Raw genomic sequence first — 21,918 nt, forward strand, 5'->3', positions numbered from 1 at the left:
GTCACTTACACGAACAAAATAGAATGAAGAAAACTGAGTGGGCAAAAGTGACTGACAATGAGTGAGCTCGGGTTAAAATTGGGCATTTGTAAAATGGACCACTAGACAAGGTACAGATTTAAGCATTCTGATACATGCTTCTTAACCAGAATTTCACGCAAAACACGATTCGCACAACGAAAATTACTGAAACCAACTCCTAACGAAGATATTAACATTTTTATTTCACATTGGTTACGAGGAATTTGAACTGCCCGCTGACAAGAAACTCAAAGCTCTAAGTTAGTAAAATCGCGCACTACAACGGTCTCAACAAGCTTCTCAATCGAGTAATGTTCATTTCCCACCATGTGTTGTTCAAACTATAAGCAAGTTGCTACAGCTGAGCCAAAGCGTCAAGATTGAGGTTGCCAGATTTTTATATCGCAGAGACTGTCATGATAACGTTTAGCGCGCGATGTGAATAACGTAGAGCATTGAGTTTTCATGATCGGGTGGTTTGAATTCATGCATAAAGAATCATTAAATATCCTCGTAAAGAGTTGATTTTGGTAATTTTCGTTGTGCACATCGTGTTTTACGTGAATTTTTGGCTCAGAAACAAGTATCATATAATGCCAAAATTCGTACCTTGTCTAGTGATCCATTCTTTATCGTTAAATTGGATGTACTCCGTGAGTGAGAGGTTGTTTTCTCATGGTTTGGCATCGTATTTGGATTTGAGCTGTTCATTTTCTCCAAATCCAGGACCAAAACGTTGGTAATGTTGCCATGACTTCATAACAGTTAAATTTTATCGTATTCTTAATCCTTTGGAGTCTAACGAGCTAGAAATAGTAGCCTCAAATTGCAATATGTCGTCCAGATGGCTTTTATAATTTCTCCATAAAATTTCGACAAGAAAATATACCCACAGCACATTACTTCATGGCCGCTCTACTGGCCCACGTCGTTTCTTCCGAAGAAAAGCAATAACCATGGAAAAGGAAGACAATATCCAATAACTTTGCACCGCGTTATCTTCTAACGAGACATCCGTTTCCCAGTTAGGGTGTCTCATTGGTCAGTAATATCCAGTACTGTCGTCTTAAGGAGAAACGATGCATGATTGTTCGGAAGTTGCCAAACTTCCTCGAAAATATTGTATATTCTCAAATAGTATCATAGATTCTTTTCTTTAAAATTCTCTGGCACTGCATATTGAATTACGGATGAAATTATGTGGAAATGCTTAAGACAAATATATATGTTGTAGGTTACTTGTCGAATCAAGCATTTTGTCAAGTGCCTGGGTAGAGAGTTAAGACTTTGTATGTTTTGCATGTTTTTCAAGCAGATTGTTGAATTTTTCTTATTTTAAAAAAGAGCACTTTATCAAAATACCAATTTTGCTCAAATTTGACCCATGGAAGTTTTTCCTATCATGTTATACAGTCAAACTTATAAATAATCCGTGTTTAATGAAACATCGATCAATTTTGAGATGAATGTTCTTTTAGTGCCTAAACTCCGAAATCAATCATAGTTGATCCCAGAGGTAACTTAAAAGTTATTTTATCTACATTTGCGGACCCGCCTAACTTGATGGTATAAAAGCAAATGAGCATAGCTATGATTTTACAACTCTTTTTTTTTCTTTCTTTATAGGTGTCCAAAGGCACTTACTCTGTGCATTTCTTCGCCAAAATATTCAGAATAACATACAAAAGAGGCAGATTGCAGAAATGAGCCGCACTGGTATCGGAAGAACTTAGGTTGAACCGATGAAATTTGGCAAGGCTCTGAGGTGTACACGCCGTTTTTCCTTACCACGGTCAAATAGGCCAATAGGTGACATACATCACCGTGTCCGAGCAAAAACCCTCATTCCACCACTGAAGTAGCCATCGTAGTAAGGTTCGGGGGAGTGTGGGCGATCGGCCTCGTGCGCGAATAGATATAATGGCGAAAAATAAAAGGAAGAAAAGATAAGAAAATAAATCCGAAGTTCAAAGATCGAACAAAGCCCTCGTGCACGGGACGGGGCGCCCAGAAAGGCAGGCGTATGTGGTGCACTTAAAAAATACTTAGTAATAAATTTGAGTTTCCACCTTTAGCGCTGTGCTTGCCTGCCTACGCTCCGAGTGGTTGAGTGGGAGGTGAAGTGTTTACCGCTGTTGCCGCATAGAAGAATAGAACACTGAAAAAAAAATCTCGGTGTATTTACTAAGAAAATGGTAAAATTACCAATAATTCAGGGTTCTATTTGAGCCCAGTTTTTCCTTGGTAAAATTACCATTTATGGAATCGGTAATATTACTGGACCTTGGTAAAAACGCCAATATTTTTTATCGACTGTGATAGAATTACCGAGATAAAATGGCAAAGTTACCGGGAATTGATTGCCAATAAAAGTGGTATTCTTACCTGAAACAAACAGTAAAAATACCGGTTTTTAGGTAAGCTTACTAGTCTGTCCTGGTAAAATTACCAATACTTGGTAAAAAAAAAGAGATGGTAAAGGTACCAACGGACCTTGGTAAAACGCCGAGAATTTTTTTCAGTGAATAGACGCATAGAAACCTTCATCTAACCCTGCGCCAACAGATGGAAACGTATCCCTCTTTCTTTCATCCCTGATAATGGTAATTCTCGCAAGTTGGCAACACCGGGAATTCGTGTATTTGAACGGCTGCTTCGCGGCTCAACCCCCGGAAAACGCGTCGCGCCCCCAAGAAGTCCTCATTTCAGCGTTTTTGATTTGGAACATTATGGTGATTCGATAAACGCCATATTTTAAGTGCACTGGAAAAAAAATACATTGGATCTCGAGTCCAGACTCTTGAAAACATTGACAAAAAAAATACTCTTGATTCAATCGGATTTTTGCTTGAATCATAACGAAATCCGCTTAAAATTGGCTCTTGATTTAAGCTAGATCCTGATTGAATCAAGAGTACTTTTTCTTGTCGATGTTTTTAAGAGTCTGGACACTAGATCCAATGTGTTTTTTTTTCCAGTGTGAGAACGAAGTGCTATATAATCGCATCGCTTAGTTCCGTGTTTTCAGGTGCCTGTCATTTTTAACGAATTTTGAGATCGCATTTCTGTTGTTGCGAGACTGAAGAATGCACTTACCAAATTTTACAAACGAAGTCAACCTAATAAAGGCAGAACTTTTTAGAGGAGAAATAACGCATTCAATGCTAGTATTGAAACTGCATTCGAATACGATATTTTTCCTTTAATAAATCTCCTACGTTTATCACGTTGATTTTGTGAATTCTTTAGTTTCGTGACAATAGAGATGCAATCTCAAAATTCAATAAAAATCTCATGTAGCTAAGAATACGGAACTTTTTATAACTTGCGGGCCGCGTCTGGGATCAACAACTTGATAAGGCGCAGCGTAAGTGTCACAAATGATTGAGGGTATCAAAAAATCGCAGCAAATCGTACGGTATTGCGTAACGCAATTCAGGGACAGCTAATCAGACTTTTTAACTCCATAAAGGTAAATATTTTCATTAAAAGACAGTTTTTAAGGCTTTATCTCGATCGTATGACTATAAAAGCACGCTAAATTGGCAACGCTGTCGAGTCATAGTAAGTAATCGTGGTCGTAAAGACTATCTTGAGAGTCCAATGACACAATCCACGCTCAGTGTCCGCTATGTCCACAAAGAAAACTCATAATGATCACACCTTAGCCCCAACTCATGTTTCCAACAGGCGGGTGTAGTTCAAGGGTATCCCACGCCTGATGTTCATATCAACTTCGGGTTTTTGAAATGAGTAATTTGACGAAAAAAAAAATTCCCATCTTCTACAACATTTTAAATGAGATATTATAATAATTTGCATTCGTGGGTATTATTTTAAGTTCTCCATTGGATTGTCGGCTTTGCAGGCCTTTGATTTTAACATTTTTATTGAACCATGCGACATAAAATAACAACTTTGTAATTTCTTTCCATAAAATCGTTCAAAAAGTGCGTTGATGAAATTTTGAAAGCACTGGAATGTTTTTTCTCCAGTTTCTCTTTCTACAACTCACCGATGATTTTTAAAATGTCTTGCTTAATCTCACGTTACCTTGATTAAAATTCCTTTCTAAGAGTTTAACATTTTTTGGAGCAATAACTCGGCTATGATACATATTTTTCTTCCGGAACTTCATTGCCTATTTTATTGATATATAGTTAAAAAGAATCCTAGCAGCAAAAATCTTTCAGGAACGGTGATTAAGAGCATCAAAAAAGTCCTCTACTTTTTTTCATGGCATGAAAATGCCTAAATTGACTTAAATAATTGTAGTGGGACTTTTATTGTTAGTACGCGATGTGACAATCATGAGCGTAAAACAAATGAGAAAGAGAATGTGAAACGAATACCAAAATTTGTTTATCCGAATACAACCATTCAAAGGTAGTGCTCTCATAGTAAATTGAGAGACTTTAACGAGCGGTTAGGAATATAAACGTAGCTTGGATGAATTCAGACTTCTGTCGCATGTTTAGGAATCAAATATTCAATGTGTATCAATCCATCCTGATTTTTATCAACAAAAGGATCTCATAATGGTAAATCGAGAGACTTAAACGAACGGTTAGAAATATAAATGTACTTAGGGTGAATTGAGACTGTAGCGTCATATTTACGCGTCAAGTAAATTTTAAAATGTTTAAAATTCCTAGTCGTGAATCACATTATTACTGGAAAACTATTGACTATTGATCATTTCTGACTGAAAATTTCTCTGATTTCTCCTCTGATTGCAGACCGAAAATCAGCAAAAGCTCAGACGAAAACTGTGATTCATCATACTCCTGTGAAAAATAATTTTCTTTTAAATTTTGCATTTTCGAAGTAGAGTTACGACTAGAGTTGGAATTGAGTCGAATAGAGTTGGAGAACGACGAACTGGAAGGAAAGAGATGATTTTTCATGGACACGGTAGGGGGATGAAAGGTTAACGATAAGTTTCAAGTCATGCAGAACAATTTTATTTTCAGGAGTTGAGCGTCGATCGCCATTAAATTTGCTCATCGCCACTCGTACTTAGGTTATACGCGGCTCAACTTTTATCTTAACGCGTGCCAAGAATGGTTTAAGTAGCGCATGTGCTCCGCGCGCGGGTCATCGCACCCGCAGGTAACCACAAAGCCCTTAATGGGTGAGTAGTGCATTTAACGGAACTTCCGAACGATGTAACTAAGAAAACTCATATCTGAAAGTGTAACGTTGCAAATATCCTTCATAATTCGATGATTTTTTTTCTAGTAAAGAAAACATCTCCCTTATATGCATCTCCCTCAGCCCCAGAACCGTATTGACGATGAAATAACGAAAACTTGTACTACGGACTACGAATACGATGTTTTAGAATTTCTGAAATAATTTTATACTATGAAAATATTGCCACCGGACTTTTATGCTAGCATCATTTGGAATTCAGTTTTTTGCACCTGGCTTAATTTCAGGTAAATTCATCTCATTTTGGTCAGTTTTAGGGATAACTTTTTGAAAACTTCCCCCCACCCATTTCTATACAAGTAGTTATATTCTACTTTCTCCCTCAAAAAATTGTTCTTCCTCCTCCCAACCCTCCTCTGAAATAACGCTGTGGCAATTGTCATTTGCCACAATACATTGCCACATTTTGCTGGTTATTATAAACTACTTTTTTGCCTAGCCCGAGCATTATTTTTCTTGTATCAAGAAAATTCAGCTAAAGCAAGATAAACAAAATTCTTGGCGGCAAATTCAAGAATCATCATGCTTGAGCCGAGCAACTTATTTTTTCAGTCTTGTCCGGAGACATCGAGGGATTCTGACACATACAGCTCCAGGCTTTTCAAATTTTCAGGGATCAGGCCGAGTAGAGAAGAGACTTACTTTATAATGGGAATATCCAAAGAATCCAGTTAACACAGGGTCGAAGACGGTAAATCCCTCTTGGGGGCGGTAATTCACTGACACTGCACAGATTCACAGAGGGGGCGGGGGGTGGGGGCGAATCGGGGTTTCGGACACAAGCGGCTCACGATCGTTGGCGGGGTCGCGGTTAAGTCGGTGACGGACGCGGGCTCGCCGAGGTTTCCTCGAAGACTGAGGATCTCCAGCGCGGATACCGAGGGCTCCGGAGGACTCCACCACGCCGCGCGGCGGCCCGGCCGGGGTCAACGCTCCGCGTCCGCCGCCGCCGCCACGCCGCGCCGCACAGTGAACCAGACGTTCGAGAAATTGGACACCATGTGGAGACGTTCAAAGCTCATGGGCCGTGTCCATAGTCTTCCTTGAAACAACTCCTTTCCTGAGGGATTACAGGGATCCGTAATTCTGCTCTGCCAAAGGCCCAGATACACATGCGAGATACAAGCGCTTGTTGAAAGTGGAACACCAATACTGCCGTGGTACACTGGAAAAAAAAAAGAAAAGAAAAAAAAAAAACATTGGATCTAGAGTCTAGACTCTTGAAAATAATGACAAGAAAAAGGACTCTTGATTCAATCAGATTTCTGCTTAAATCAAAAGGAAATCCGTTCAAATTAAGAGGCTTGGTTCTTGATTTAAGCATCAAGAGTATTTTTTCTTGTCGATGTTTTTAAGAGTCTGGACTCAAGATCCAATGTGTTTTTTTTTCCAGTGTAGGGAAGAGAGCTGTAAGTGCAATATTTTCGAAATCGAGTTTTCTTCAAAATTTGCCTAAACTCTTTTAGATGAAATTACTGAGACAGCTAAAGGAGCAAAATTCATCCCATTTAATGAAAGCGAGACGTATGAAAAAGCTGTAAGTGCACAAAAAATGACATAGTTTTTTTTAAGACAGCCGTAGGTGCATGAGAGCCAATGAAAACAGTGCTTTCAAGAGGAATGCTGCCCTCATCTGCCGATTTCTAACCTGAAAATGTGTTTGTTGTGTGTCCAACACACTATACCACAAAAGTACGCAGAAAATAGCACGTACTGCTGTCTTGCCAAATTCTAACCTAACATGGAACTGAATTTTACCTTTTTCATGTGCTTTAAAATAAAATCGGTCGAGTTTGAATCCCCCAAATGATTTCCAAGAGTCTATCGAATGATTGGTTGTGATTTGACAAAGAACGGGGCTTCTTTCAATAAAATGTTTCACTCAAAAGCTTCTAGGCCCATTTTCTCAAAACTTCATTTTTGCACTTACTGCTCTCTTCGCTATCACGGCAGAATAGGCAGGAAGGATTCCCTAGGGGTATTTAACTTTCGACAATCACTTGTAACTCGCAGGTGTGCCGCTTGAGGAAAACGGCGTGCAAACATTTGAGAGTTCCAAAATTTCCTCCGATACAAATTTTTATTTTGGGATGAACTGATGCATACTTTTCCTTGAAATGTTCAGATTTTTCAAATCAAATTATAAACAAAATCCTCTGAAAAATCGGACGATACATACTTAAAACATCCCCAAAAATTCATGATTAGAGAAAGGAAATTTGGCAACAGCGGAAGCCACACACGGCGTTTTTCCTTAAAAAAAGTACAAAACACGAAAAAAATGATTCTAAGATTTTAAGTGTGTGAAGATTATGTATTTATTTCATGTCCGACGTCTCCTGTTTTTTCGTTCCATTGTGCGGCGCGCCGCCCGTATCAATCCTCGGGTTGCTGGGTAGTCGCGAGCTTGCTCTTGGACACTCCAAGCGCCCGCGCCGCGCCGGCACGCACCGTCCCTGTCGGCCGCCGCCGCCGCCGTCTCGTGGACCTGCGCCCCCGCGGCACAGTGGGATCCTCCCTGGATTCAGGGTCACCGCCGATCCAAGAGATCTTCGTTCTTCGAGGCAGTCATCGTCGTCATAGACTGCTTCTTTTCGTGCACCGAGAAATTCAAATCCGTCGCACAGGCCTGTCCGTGAAATAAGAACGTCAGCCTTTTTTTTCTCCACCTTTACTTCATCTCCGCACTTCTCTCGTGTCAAGTGAATGCCAGATGGACCGCGTTTAACAGAAAGGAACCAAGCCACATCGGCTATTGCCAAATTTAACTGGGCAAGTCAATTTTTTACGAGAGAACGTTTGTGCGGATTCCTTTGAAAATTTTGAGGAATTTGCTTCGTATTATGGAGAAAATTCACTGAAATTTGCACCAAAATCCGCGCTGCCGTTTTCATGTAAAAAATTAATTCGCCCAATTAAATTTGGCAATAGCTGATGTGGCTTGGTTCCTTTCTGTTTAACGCGGTCCAGATAGCTTTGAACTTTTCCCTGAAAATGTAGGATTTTTTTATTGCTCTATCCGAGAGTGTCGAAAGAGCGGAGAAAAAAACACTAAAAATGACCCGAACTGGATGTAACAAGGTGGTAAAATTGTCAAAAATGTTGACTCTTATTGAAATTTTTGGAACTTTTTGGCTTTGTTTTCCCCGCAAAATGGTGTTGACCTAGCACCATTTCACCATCTTGTTAGGTACTTAAAGAACTGACTTCGCGGTATTTTTCATAATTTTTTTATGTGCTATGGTTGTTTCTAAACTGAGCTAGAATTTGTAGTTCCTAATTATTGTGAAATAACGTCCAATTTGATAACATTTTGTCATTAGGATCTACGATTTTTGGCCTAGTTTAGAAACAACGTATGCATCGTCAGTTTCCTCATGCCCGTGCGAGTTTCTACGGATGAGCCATAAATCGTAGTTTTTAATTGCAAAATGCAGTCCTAGTAAAACACCACGGGACTAAACAATTTTTGCAAAATAATGGTGCAAGTTGCCCCTATGTTATTTTTATTATGTCCAATTTTGCTGCTTCTCCAACAACACTGTAAAAAAATTCCCGGCGTTTTTACCACGGTCCGTTGGTACCTTTACCATCTCCCTTTGTCTACGAATTATTGGTAATTTTACCAAGACAGACTGGTAAGCTTACCTAAAAACCGGTATTTTTTCTGTTTGTTTCAGGTAAAAATACCACTTTTATTGGTAATCAATTCCCGGTAACTTCGCCATTTTATCTCGGTAATTCTACCACAGTCGATGAAAAATATTGGCGTTTTTACCAAGGTTCAGTAAAATTACCGAGAAAGTTCGATAATTTTACCGAGATTTCTCGGTAAAATTACCAATTCCATAAATGGTAATTTTACCGAGAAAAAACTGGGATCCAATAGAACCCTGAATTCTTGGTAATTTTACCCTTTTCTTTGTAAATACACCGAGATTTTTTTTCAGTGAATATTTTAACCGTACATCTTTGCCCAGTATGATCGAAGATGGAAACACACCGTGCGGCGCTTCCACGAAGTCAAGATTACTAATAGCCGGAGCATTTATGTAAATGCTCTGAGCCTCCCCCATAAAGAAGCCGCACAATAGTAAGACGTCGATCGTTTTTCCAAAGGTCTTTTAGCCCGGGCAACCCCGGTATGAAATTGAGATTAGTATGCCCGGGACGCTATGTAAATGCCCCGGTCCCCGCTATGGGCTCAACAGGGCTCACCCATAAAATACCTCTAACAATAGGAGGGGCTCACCCGTCTTCCCTTGCGTATTGCCGCCCTGTGGCGGAACATCCTATGTACTTTTGGCTGTTGCCGGATTTATTCTGATCAAAACTAAGGTGGTGACAGTCGGGAAAAATTTGCGCTCCTAGGAGTTTTGGTGGTCGTGATGGTCCAAATTGCCTGCTTTCGTAGCTTCACGTTCTTCCTTTTTCGAAGCTTTCTGATTACAGAAAAGTTTACAATGGACCACTAGACAAGGTACGAATTTCAGCATTCTAATACATGTTTCTTAACCAAAATTTCACGTAAAATACGATGCGCACAACGAAAATTACCGAAATCTACTCCTTACGAAGATATTTAATGATTCTTGATGCGTAAATTCAAACCACCCGCTCATGAAAACTCAATGCTCTACGTGATTCGCATCGCGCGCTAAACGTTATCATGACAGTATCTGCGATTTAAGAATCTGGCAACCTCAATTTTGACGCTTTGGCTCAGCTTTAGCAAATTGCTTACAGTTTGAACAACACATGGTGGGAAATGAACATTGCTAGATTGAGAAGCTTGCTGAAACCGTTGTGCTGCGCGATTTGACTCACGTAGAGCTTTGAGTTTCTTGTGAGCGGGCAGTTCAAACTCCTCGTTACCAATGTGAAATGAAAACGTTAATATCTGCGTTAGGAGTTAGTTTCAGTAATTATCGTTGCGCTAATCGTGTTTTACGTGAAATTCTGGTTAAAAAACATGTATCAGATTGCTTAAATTCGCACCTTGTCTAGTGGTCCATTGTTGCTTTGAAAGCTCGTCTGTAGCAAAGTGCTTCGGTAACATCCCCGTATTAGGAAGCCCCCCCCCCCCCTTTGTACGTACTTGAATCCTCTTAGAGAATTTTATATTGAATTTTAAGTTTCAATAAATGTCAAGGAAAAATATTCAAAGCTCTTCTTCCCAAGAAACACTTAAATCGAGAGATTTGACAACATTCCAATGTGCATTAGATGTTTGTCCTCAGCACGGTGGGTTGCCTCTCAGTTATGGCTAGTCGAAGCCATTAAGCAAGGTCTGATGTTTGCTGAAGTAGGCTTGTGAGTGCAGGCTCGAACTCTCCGAAAGTAAATCTTATTCCTTGGGACTCGTCTCAAGGATCAATGTTCATGTTTCATGCAGGCGAGTCTCATGAGACAGTTTTAAGATCGGTGCCGTCCTGGCAGACATGAAATGAGTTCAACAGTAAGGAACCAAACCCTCATTATTCGGGAAGACGAGCCATGAATGATCTTAAGTTCAGCACGCACGTCAAAATTTCCTGCCAAAAAACGAGACCTATCAATACCGCCGCCGTGGTGAGAGAAAACGCCGTGCGAAAATTCGATAGTTGCTAAATTGCCTCCGATACAATGTTTATTTTTAAGGAAAGTAACGAACTTATTCTCTCGAATTTTTAGAAAATTTAGGTTTTATTGTGAGCTTCCTCCACATGAGAAATAAACACATTTTACAATAGAGTTAAATTTAAGAGAAATTACAAGCGACCGAGTAGTTCGTGTCTTCTTTAAAATTATGAATAATAGAAAGCCATGCCTATTGGTTAAGACTCGGAGGTTCGCGAGCTCCTATAGGGCTTAACCAATTTAGATCTAATGGAGAATTTGCACGCAATTTTTTTATTGCTTCATCTGAAAGTGCCTAATGAGCTGAGTTCGCAATATTTTTCATAATTTTTTTCTGACATGGGAAATTGGAGAAAAATTGATTTAAAAGTGAGAAAATGTGCCGCCTTGTGACGTCATCTGGCGGCATTTCCCATTTAAACACATGTATTTTAGCAGAATCGGTTATTTTGTCATATCTCCTCTAATAGTTGCTCAATTTATGACTCAAGGGTATCTTCGTGTTCAGTTAACTCAGAGGATTTCACTTAAACAGGAAATTCATCAAATTTCAGACCCTTGCAAATTCTCCATTGTGAAAAAAGTAATCTGGAAAATCGGAGAAAATTCCCAGATTTCTCTGAAAATTTGAACTTGTAAAAATATCGTCTGAAGACGCATACGGCGTTCTTTCTTGGCACAGCATAGTTATTATCGCATACGATGGACAGAGTACGAATTCAACCATATCGCCTGGATGCAACTATTCGACCTCTACGGATGTCGGTGTTGCATACTCACGGAGTTGAAGGCATTAGACTCTCTAGGCACTCGCCGCTTCACCCGCGCACAGTGGATCGAGTTAATGGGAGAGGTCGGACAAAATTTGGAAACTTTTAAAGCTCATAACTTCGTACGTACAGAACGTTGAGGTTTTCAAAGTGGCTCCATTGATGGTTTCCTCGTGAAATTTTCCTGGAAGCACCAATAAAATTATAAATGTGACGAAATAAACATCAACATTTGCAGTTTTAGTCAAACATTTTATGTCCGAGCTCTCTGATTGACTCGATCCAGTGTGCTGCGGCGTGGTGGAGGATCTGAACTGCGAGGATCCAAAATGACAGAGTGGCTACAATCCCTCGTTCATACTGCAGAAACATCTCTCAGGCATGAATAGTTGCACAAAGAAGTAGGATATGAGTATCATTTGTGCTCCAGTTTTGGAATCGCGATGTGTTGAGTATGATTCCAAGAGCGAATAGTTGTGCCTAAGAAATTTATTTGTAGTATTAACGAAAAATTAAAGACACTTTGTCCCTTCGGAGCCTTGTGGAGACATGCTCGTATAGTTCTCAGCTTCATTCTTGCCAAGTTTAAAGGAAATTGCTACTCTAGTTTTGTTTGTATAGCGTTGATAATGAATCGGCACCTTAGATTTCTATATTTAATGGTAAACCCTTTCATCCTCGACATTTGACGTAATATCTAATGATGATTAATTTTTTCTATTGCAGGGTGGCTTCTTCGTTTCCTGATATGAAAACATGTCTCCTAAATCAGAAGTTACAGGTGAGCCCCTAGCTTTGTTCTGCGCCCCAGCAGCCATCAAATGTGTTTTTCTTCTTTTCCCTTTTTTCCATTCCACAAAATGTTATTAAAATGACTCCTCATTCCTACAAGCATAGACGATGAAGACAGTTAAGCTATTTTTTATGATGTAAGTATACCTTCAGTGATCGGAGATATAAAACCTCTTTTAGTTAATCATGGCTAAGTTTCACAGAAGTGTTGTGATTCAAGAATATTTGAGAAAGAGAGGCATTGTTCTCCTCCTTCACGTTGCATGAATCAACTTTGTTTCCCATTTGTTCATACATACACATACTGCAAGTGTAAGAAGCAGAAGTGGGCGTTAAAATGTCTCATTTAACCTGTCTACCTCTGAAAGAAATGAAGATGCGGCATCTTCAGAAATCATTCTTTTTTTCATGTAGTATCAGGAACTTGAAACTTCATAACTTGAAGCATCAACACGAAGTGGTTTATTTACATCATGAAAAATACAAATTTTAACCAAAGGGGACAGGTAAAAGAGAGAAATTGCTCATTAAAATGCCTACTTTGAGGCTTCCCTTACAATACAGAAGAGCTCAAAATCAGGGCCTATACTGCAAAACAATGTGACCTTTAATTTCAATAATTTGTCATTACTGCTTTCTTTAGTGACCCGGTGGAAATGATACCACCCTGTCGAGAAAGGTTCTCCATGCGCCATTACTTTTTCCACCTTAGCAGTGTTAAGAGTATTCAGTGTCAGTACATCCACGGATCTATCTCGTATAGAAGAGCTCAGCTATAAACACGAACGCACTGATCGTCCAACCAACAATCAGAACGATGAATCCGATCTGCAAGTCGACCATGCCGAATGGTCTCAAAGGCTCGTTCGCGTAAACCTCCTCGTACTGTCGAAACATTTCAAGCCAATCTCTCCCGAGAATCTTCTCGTACGCATTTGTCATTATCCCAGCCTCGGCCAATCGGATCGCTATGGACTTTATTTTCGGACCGTACACGGAATTCGATAACAATCGCAGATCGAAAGGGTACGTCATGACGGGTTCCTTTACAATATGGAACTCCGTTGTGCCGAAAATGACCCTATAATCAGGGGCATAGAAGAGGTCTTTCCATTTCGTCAGCAAAGGCACGAAAAGGATGAACCCGTCGTTATTGAGAATCTCCGTTTCCGCCCTCGCTAGGCTTCGCGAAGCCACTTCCGACATGTTTAGATCCAACAGACTTCTACTCCTGCCCCACTCAAAAGGATCGGGATAAGCTGCGAATACCCTTCGAACGTCCCTGTAGAACCTCCAGGAATCGATCGATCTGTTGTTGATCCACACGTATTTCGGATCACTCGTGAAGAGGTACTCACCCAAATCCGGTTCCATCTGAAACAGCAGGTCCGACGCCTCCAACTGTGCCGCCGTATCTATAGGGTCATAGCGCAGTTTCTTGCTAATGGATTCCGTCATCCGGCTCAGGAACACAGAGGAAAGAATCAAACAGGTGAACGATAGGATAACGAAGAGGATCTTCCCAGTGGCAGTGCCGATCAATAAGCGGGAATGTCCCACGCAGAGGACGTAGGAATAGATAGTGAAAATTGTCGACGCTTCCTCCCCACTGATTCTTCGGTATGCCTCGTGCACGAAGGCACAAAGAGAGATCGACCCCAGGATAAAAAGCCACACTATTGGGGTGAAGCACTTCGCCGGTATCAAGTAGGAAGGCATGTATCCTCTCTCAGGTACGGCTAATGTGATCAGTCCGGGGATGAATACAGGGACGACGTCAAGGTGACGGAAGTCGTTTAGTCTGTTCTCATATGTACAAAGATCCAGTCCCGTGTGCAACTTTCTGAAAAAAGTTGGCGAGTGGTATCAATCTCTTCGTTATGATGTCTAGAATCAGAATTTGGATGGTGATAACCTTGAAAATCGTGCAGGAAGCGCCTAAAGCCCAAAAACAAAATGGCGGCCGCTCGGTAGGCCTTATTTTTGAAAATTCCGTATTATGGCATGTGAGGTATCGATTCCTATGTTTTTTGGGTCGTAAAATCCGAATATGATGTTTAAAATACCCTCCGATCAAAAAAAATGTCGCAAATCCAACATGGCGGCTGAAAATACCCACCCGGCGCGAAAATCGCTGAGTTCTCATTTGGCCGTCTAGTAAGGCGGCCAATGATTGTATTGTGTGGTCCCAGGTTTCAAAACAGAGTTACAACTCACTGTACGGCCCATAAAAAAAAACCAAAATCCAATATGGCGGCCAAAATGGCCGCCGATCGAAACCTGTATTTTTGGTATCGGCGTATGGCGTCGAGTGGGGTATCGTTTCTGATGTATTTTGGGTCGCACATTACGAATATGAAGTCAAAAATTACTCTTGACCAATATTGAAGCTCGTAAATTCATCATGGCGGCTAAAATGGCAGGCATGGATAGAATAAAAGCAATTACACACAGCGGTAGTCCTGATTTAATACATTTGTGGGGCCTCTCAAACCAAATTCAAAGTTAAAATTCATCTGATCACACGTATACGCCTTTGCCATCCATTTTGACACAATGAATGACTGCTCTTAAAGCAGTCTTGAATCTAGGAAGCACTCTGTTAGGCGTGCAAACTAGATATAATGACTGAAAAATCATGTTTTCTTTTCGTCGGATTACACATATTTTACTGGTATCTCTGTAATCGATAATTAGATATTGCAAAAATCAAACATTCCCGGTTTTTTTCACATAGAAGAAATGAATTAACCTCAGCAAACTGGAACTTATGCTTGGCTTCTCTTCATGATTTTTTGAAGTTTTTTTTCTCTTTTAATAGATTAAATTATGCCAAAATGATCAGTTTATATTTGTCTGAAGTTGATCACTTGAAATTTACAGACCCAGAAATTTGGGAACAATTTATGCTTGGCAAATGGGTCGTCAATCGAAACGAAATTCCGTTTTGCGCATTGGGAGCCGATGAAGCACTTGAACACATAAACAAGAAACTGAAAGTACTCGGCGGTCTCATCGGAATCACGCTGAATGATAATGCTCGAAACAGATTTTTCCTTGTGTATCCTGAATTAGATAGAATTGCGAGCGAGACGGAAAAGTTACTAGGGAGAGAAAATCAACTTTCGTCGAAGCATCACGAGCTTTCTACAAAAATTCAAAAGCGCCAGGATGAAAACGTCCTAAAGATTAAAGCAGAATTTGAGAATACGACGAATCCTTTCCAGTGCAAGAATTCAGAGCTAACCCATATTCTCACGAATCGCGTTTTTCCGAAAGAGGTCTGCAATTTTGTCAATAATGTTGCAGAAATTGGCAAAACTGCTGAGAAACAATTTTTTTCTGAAAGAATTGAAAAAAAAAACCACTCCGTTTTGGTCTCGTATGACAAAAATTAAAGATAATTCATTTGCATCGGCATCAAAAAAGATAAAAGTATGCCACAAAGACCGTCTAATTGTCATGAAAACGGATTTTTCTTTAATTTCAAGATTGTTAATTGCATCGCGACGTCGGCCTGATGTCGATGTAAAATTTAACATCAGCACATACGAGTTCTCCGCGTTGCCTAAATCATTATTTGGTCCCGACGGCAGAATGCTTCACTGCACAAATAAATCGAAACTCCTGTCCATTTTGGAATCTCTACCAGGAACTTCAATACAACAAGCAGATGAAGGAAATTCCTCATCAGTCACTAATGAATCGCCAGACTTGAGTGGAAAAAAAGCAGCCATAATAGACGGTATGGCTCTTTTACACTGCTACTTCAAGCCAGCAGGGCTCAAGACGTGCGAGGATCTCGCAAAGGATTTTTCCAACTGGTTGATTAAAAAATTCAGCTGTTACGATGAAACTCATATTGTTTTTGATACTTACCAAGCTAATTCTCTGAAAAATGACACAAGAGTACGCCGTCAGCAAGGTAATGAACCAATTCATTACAAAATATCAGCAGACATGAAAATTGCATCTATTTCAATGGGAAAACTTCTGGCCCATGACAAAACGAAGGATGATTTGACTAACTTCCTTTCTATTCAAATTTTGAAGTCAGCAAAGATTAAGAAGTTGAAATTTATTGTGAGTTGGAGAAACAACGTGCAATCTTCGGATGGCACCGATGTGCAGTGCCTTCAAACAACGCAAGAGGAAGCTGACACAAAAATGATTCTACACGGTGTTTTTGTCGCTACAAAAGGAGTAATTAGCACACACATATATTCACCTGATACAGATGTGGTAATTTTAGCTTTGCGACGCATCCCCATGCTCACCGCTGAAGTTGGAATGTTTATAGGGCAGGGTATGAAAAAGTTTATTGACCTACTTCCAATTTACAACGCCCTTGGACCTCTTAAAGCATCTGCTCTTGTAGGCTTGCATGCGCTGTCAGGCGCTGACATTACAGGATCCTTTGCACATAAGGGGAAACCAAAATGGTGGAAAACCTTTCAGTCCGCAGATAATGAATTATTGGAAGCATTAGTACAGCTTGGGAAAACATCGCTCCTACCTGAAGACGTTAGAGCACAGCTAGAGAAATGTGTTTGTCAGCTGTACCTTCCAAAGACCACATTAACAGATATAGGCGATGTAAGATGGTGGCTGTTCTCCAAAAAGCAATGCCAAGATGAAAATCTGCCTCCCACAAAAGCAGCCTTAAATCCAGCTCTTCTGAGAGCACACTTACAAGCTTTAGTTTGGAATCAGGATCTGGTTCAATTCCCTGAAACCCCTTCACCTATCAATTTTGGATGGCAAAAAGTTGAGGACAAATATGAGCCGATAACCTCAACTATTCCTTGCATTCCAGACTTGGTCTGGGAACTTTGCCGATGCAACTGTGTTAAAAAGCGCTGCACTTTACCTTGCGTCTGTAGGTCACAAGGGTTAAAATGCACAGAAATGTGCAAATGTGAAGGTGATGCTTCAAATTGTGACAACATAGAATCCTCCGATGATGAGGGAGAAGACGAAGAGGCCATTGATGAATCCAGCGACAGTTGTGATGAGTAAATCAATCAGAACTCAAGATATTTTCTCAGAGCTTCTATACTTAAAATGTTAATATGTTAAGGAAAAATTGGCAAGGTAACATGGTAATTGGTAAGGTACTAGGGTATGGCATGGTCATATAGTGTGGCATGGTACTATGGTAAGGTAATATTGTATGGCATGGTAATATTGTAAGGTAAGACGGTATGGCATGGTAATATGTGAAGGTATTTAATGATTTTGGGTAATTTGAGGCAAAATCTATATAACACAACTTTTAAATTGAAAATACATTTTTGTAATCATTGAAGGAAATACATCGAAAAACATGATTCATCTACTTTGCTTATTATTTATTTGCCCAAACACACATAAAATCTTCTAACAGTGTTAAGTCTTACTCGCTTGTCGGGTCCAGTTTTAGACTTTTGTGAGTATTTTGTACTTTTATTTTTATTCGCGGCCGATTAGCAGACTTTGCAGACAAATTCTCCTGGATACTCCGATAAGAAACTTCGCAAAAGGTAAGTACACCCTAAAATTTGATAGCCGTCCCGAGGATGCATGGTTTCACTACTTACCTCGACATCCACATTTTACGTGGTTATTTTATCATTTAAGATCGGCTATTGTAGCAGCCATTTATAGTGTCAAAGTGGATGGCAAAGGCGTATACGTGTGATCAGATGAATTTTAACTTTGAATTTGGTTTGAGAGGCCCCACAAATGTATTAAATCAGGACTACCGCTGTGTGTAATTGCTTTTATTCTATCCATGCCTGCCATTTTAGCCGCCATGATGAATTTACGAGCTTCAATATTGGCCAAGAGTAATTTTTGACTTCATATTCGTAATGTGCGACCCAAAATACATCAGAAACGATACCCCACTCGACGCCATACGCCGATACCAAAAATACAGGTTTCGATCGGCGGCCATTTTGGCCGCCATATTGGATTTTGGTTTTTTTTTATGGGCCGTACAGTGAGTTGTAACTCTGTTTTGAAACCTGGGACCACACAATACAATCATTGGCCGCCTTACTAGACGGCCAAATGAGAACTCAGCGATTTTCGCGCCGGGTGGGTATTTTCAGCCGCCATGTTGGATTTGCGACATTTTTTTTGATCGGAGGGTATTTTAAACATCATATTCGGATTTTACGACCCAAAAAACATAGGAATCGATACCTCACATGCCATAATACGGAATTTTCAAAAATAAGGCCTACCGAGCGGCCGCCATTTTGTTTTTGGGCTTTAGGCGCTTCCTGCACGATTTTCAAGGTTATCACCATCCAAATTCTGATTCTAGACATCATAACGAAGAGATTGATACCACTCACCAACTTTTTTCAGAAAGTTGCACACGGATGTACATATGAGAACAGACTAGTTGTCGCGGAGGCTGGCTTCAAGGATAACCACATCCGCGTCCTCTCGGACGGCAACGTCGAAGACGTCGCCATCCGAGTCGTCGTTGTCTAAGGTGGCCTCGTCGAGTTCCGAGGGCGTATGGAAGATCACCGTCGTATTTAATTTTTCTGCCACGGTTTCCAACACGAACATCCCGACTTCGGGCCTGTGACTGAGGCCTAAGTAAATGTCCGCATCATCACGCGAGTAGATTTGTACCAATAGACGTTTGCTTTGCACGTTCGACCACGAGAAGTCGAAGTAGTCACCGCTTGCCATGGTGTACGCGACGATGAGCTCGTCGAAAGGTCGGTAGTTGAAACACTGTTCGGCGAAGCACATGACGGTCTTGAAGCTTCGGAAGAAGCGCCACATGATTTTGAATGAGAGCAGTAAGTCGAATTCGTGGTGTTGTGAACCGTCCACATCCAGACACATTCGCTCCGGTCTACGATTCTGAACTCTGAAAATCAGGTAGTTCGCAGAGTTCCAGACCGGATGATGGAAGAGGTCTCGCGTTTGCCGTAAGAGTGTTGTCGGAAATTCTGATCCTGCGTGGAAATCCTCTTCGCTGATTTGAACAAGATGGTCGCACGTTTTGGAGGGGTCTCCATACCGAACGGTTCGTTCAGAATTGTGGTAATCAAAGCAAATATTTTGTAGTGAAAACTCCTCCGGAGTATCATGAATCCTCCTTGGGATGTAGCGCTCCCCTTTGCTCTTTAAATTTGTGCTCCTCAATCCGACTGTTGTTCTCTTCGGCGGAACAACATTACGTTTTGTTTTATAAGCCGTGTTCCTCAATTCAAAAGATGAGCTCATCGATCCGGCGATCAAGTTCCTTGGTTGGATAGTCAAATTCTTCGACTCATTAGTATAGCTTTTCGATTCGGTAGGCAAACTCCTCAACTCTCTGACCGAATTACTTTTTTTGGCGGTCGAGGTCCTGAGTTCAGTAACCGACTTCAGTAGATCAAGATTTGATCCCATCGGCTCGATAACTGAATCCTTTGACTCAATATCCGAGCTTTTCAACACGATAACCGATCTCTTCAAATCAGCATTCGGTTTCTCCGATGCAATAGTTAAGCTTCTCGGAAGAATACTGGCATTCCTCGTTTCGACGATTGAGCTCTTCAATATCATTTTTGTGCGGTTTGAATGATCAGGCGAACACTCAGATTCTGTATAAGGGTGCGTTGATTCAATAACGGCATCCGTCGATTCCACAACTGAGATCTCTGATTCCACAACCGAAATATTGCGTTCCAAAACGGAACCGAATATAAGACTCAAAATATCGTGACAGCCATCGAGCAAGAACATGATGGTCTTCGGGCTCTGTTCGGCTCGAATACTTTTGTAGCCGATCGTTGTTGGAATGTGACTTTCGTGGAATGACCGAAGCAGCGAGGTTGCGGAACGATGAGATGCGTGGTTCGAGACGTGGACCGTGGGCGCTCTAGAAATTCGCATGGTGTTCTGAACGACTCTCAGAAGGAAAGGATCATCTTCCATGATTTCTCCCTCGATCTTGACATTGCTGATGAGGGTGCACCGGAGCGAGCCCAAAAACGCCAGTGCCCAAGCAGTGAAATACCAGCAGTATTCCATTTTAGGAAGTCTGGATCATGCGCAGCAACTAGGATCAGTGAAATTGCGGTTAGTCAGAAACGTAGATAATCTGAAATTTCCAAAGCAGCGGGCCGATTATTGAAACTGATAGACAAAGCTATAGACAAAGACGATAAAAAGGATTTGGAGGGATTCTATTAGTGGAAGCGGGTGGTGGCAAATGGACATAGGAGGTAGGCAATGGACTCACTAACGGCAACCCACGAGAAACCTGACAGTTAGTCCATCATTTTCTTCCTTAGTCTATAGGAACCAACCACGTCAACCAATGGGATCGCTCTATACTCCCTATGTCTTCTTTGTCTATCGCTTTGTCTATCAATTTCAATAATCGGCCCGCAGACGGTTCAAAATCGACCCGAAACACTGAGCCCTTAGGATTAGCTTTTGGAAGAAACTGCAGTTGGATCATACTTGTATCGTAGAAGTTCCTGCCTCTCTGAGTTTACAAATCCTCTCTTTCCCCGTCTCTCTTTAGTTTTAGTCATTTCAAATTCGGTTATGATTGTTGATCTGACGATGATGAATGTTGGAATTAAGGAAATATTCGCACCTCAATTTTATTGGTTTCAATTTCGTTCTTTTGCCCTTTTCGTTGTTTCTTTTCATGAATGAATAACATCTTCATCCTCACTATATGTAGAGATATTTCACGTAGTTTGAATAAAATTTTCGTTTCATATCTTCAAAATTTCAGAAAAACCGCGCAATGGATGTATTCTTAATTTGCAGGGTTTGTACCCTTGCAGTACAATAGTACATGTCAAGTTAAGAAAATATTATAATAGCAAAACAAATTGAACATGCTTCTGCGTGGCCCAATTATACAGGGCAACATTTATTTTGCGAATTTTTTCGGTCTTACCGAAGAAACTGATCCATTTGATCCAAAAACCCTCTCTGCCAAGTTTTAGGCCAATCGGATATTATTAACCCGTGCCAACAGAGCCATCTTTTTTATATGGGATTTTACACTGAAAAACACTTCTTTATCGAAAAATTAATTTCCCGCATCATGCGCAATTTCAAGAAAACATAAGAGGTCATATTCGGCTTTAGCAGGAAAAATCGATTGGGAAAGTTGTATTAGATGTAGATGCCTCAAAACATTTTTTCCACCCCTCGTCATAGCGGTGAACCAATTGAAACATCTAGAAAACGCCAAAAAAGGGCAAATGACGGTACCTCAAATAGTTACCTAGGTCTGCATCCGAAAACAAAGCTCAAAATATGGTAGATATTTCACGCGTACAGAGTACGCTGAGTCCGGGAATGGTATCCATTTTTCTCTATTCCATCATGAGTTTCTGAGGAACTAGATGCTTCCCGTAAAAAGAGGATTCTCCTGAGAAAACTCGGTACCCTGGAAAACTTTTGAATATCGAGGAAAAAGCAAGGACCTTTAGTTCCTTAGAAACTCCTAATAGAATAGAGGGAAATGGTCGTCATTTTC

The 21,918-nt window shown here is 40.6% G+C and overlaps 1 protein-coding gene across 1 annotated transcript in view; it reads left to right on the forward strand.

Annotated features, from left to right (window-relative positions):
• The window catches only part of Rab3GAP1 (RAB3 GTPase activating protein subunit 1), a 217,164-nt gene that overhangs the window by 165,309 nt on the left and 29,937 nt on the right, over positions 1-21,918 (forward strand). Inside the window, exon 9 of the mRNA XM_072303011.1 lies at positions 12,351-12,405. Coding sequence (XP_072159112.1) covers positions 12,351-12,405 — 55 coding nt within the window. The remainder of the gene's footprint in view (positions 1-12,350; positions 12,406-21,918) is intronic.

This window comes from Bemisia tabaci, chromosome 7 (assembly GCF_918797505.1).
Source record: "Bemisia tabaci chromosome 7, PGI_BMITA_v3".
Classification (NCBI taxonomy): domain Eukaryota; kingdom Metazoa; phylum Arthropoda; class Insecta; order Hemiptera; family Aleyrodidae; genus Bemisia; species Bemisia tabaci.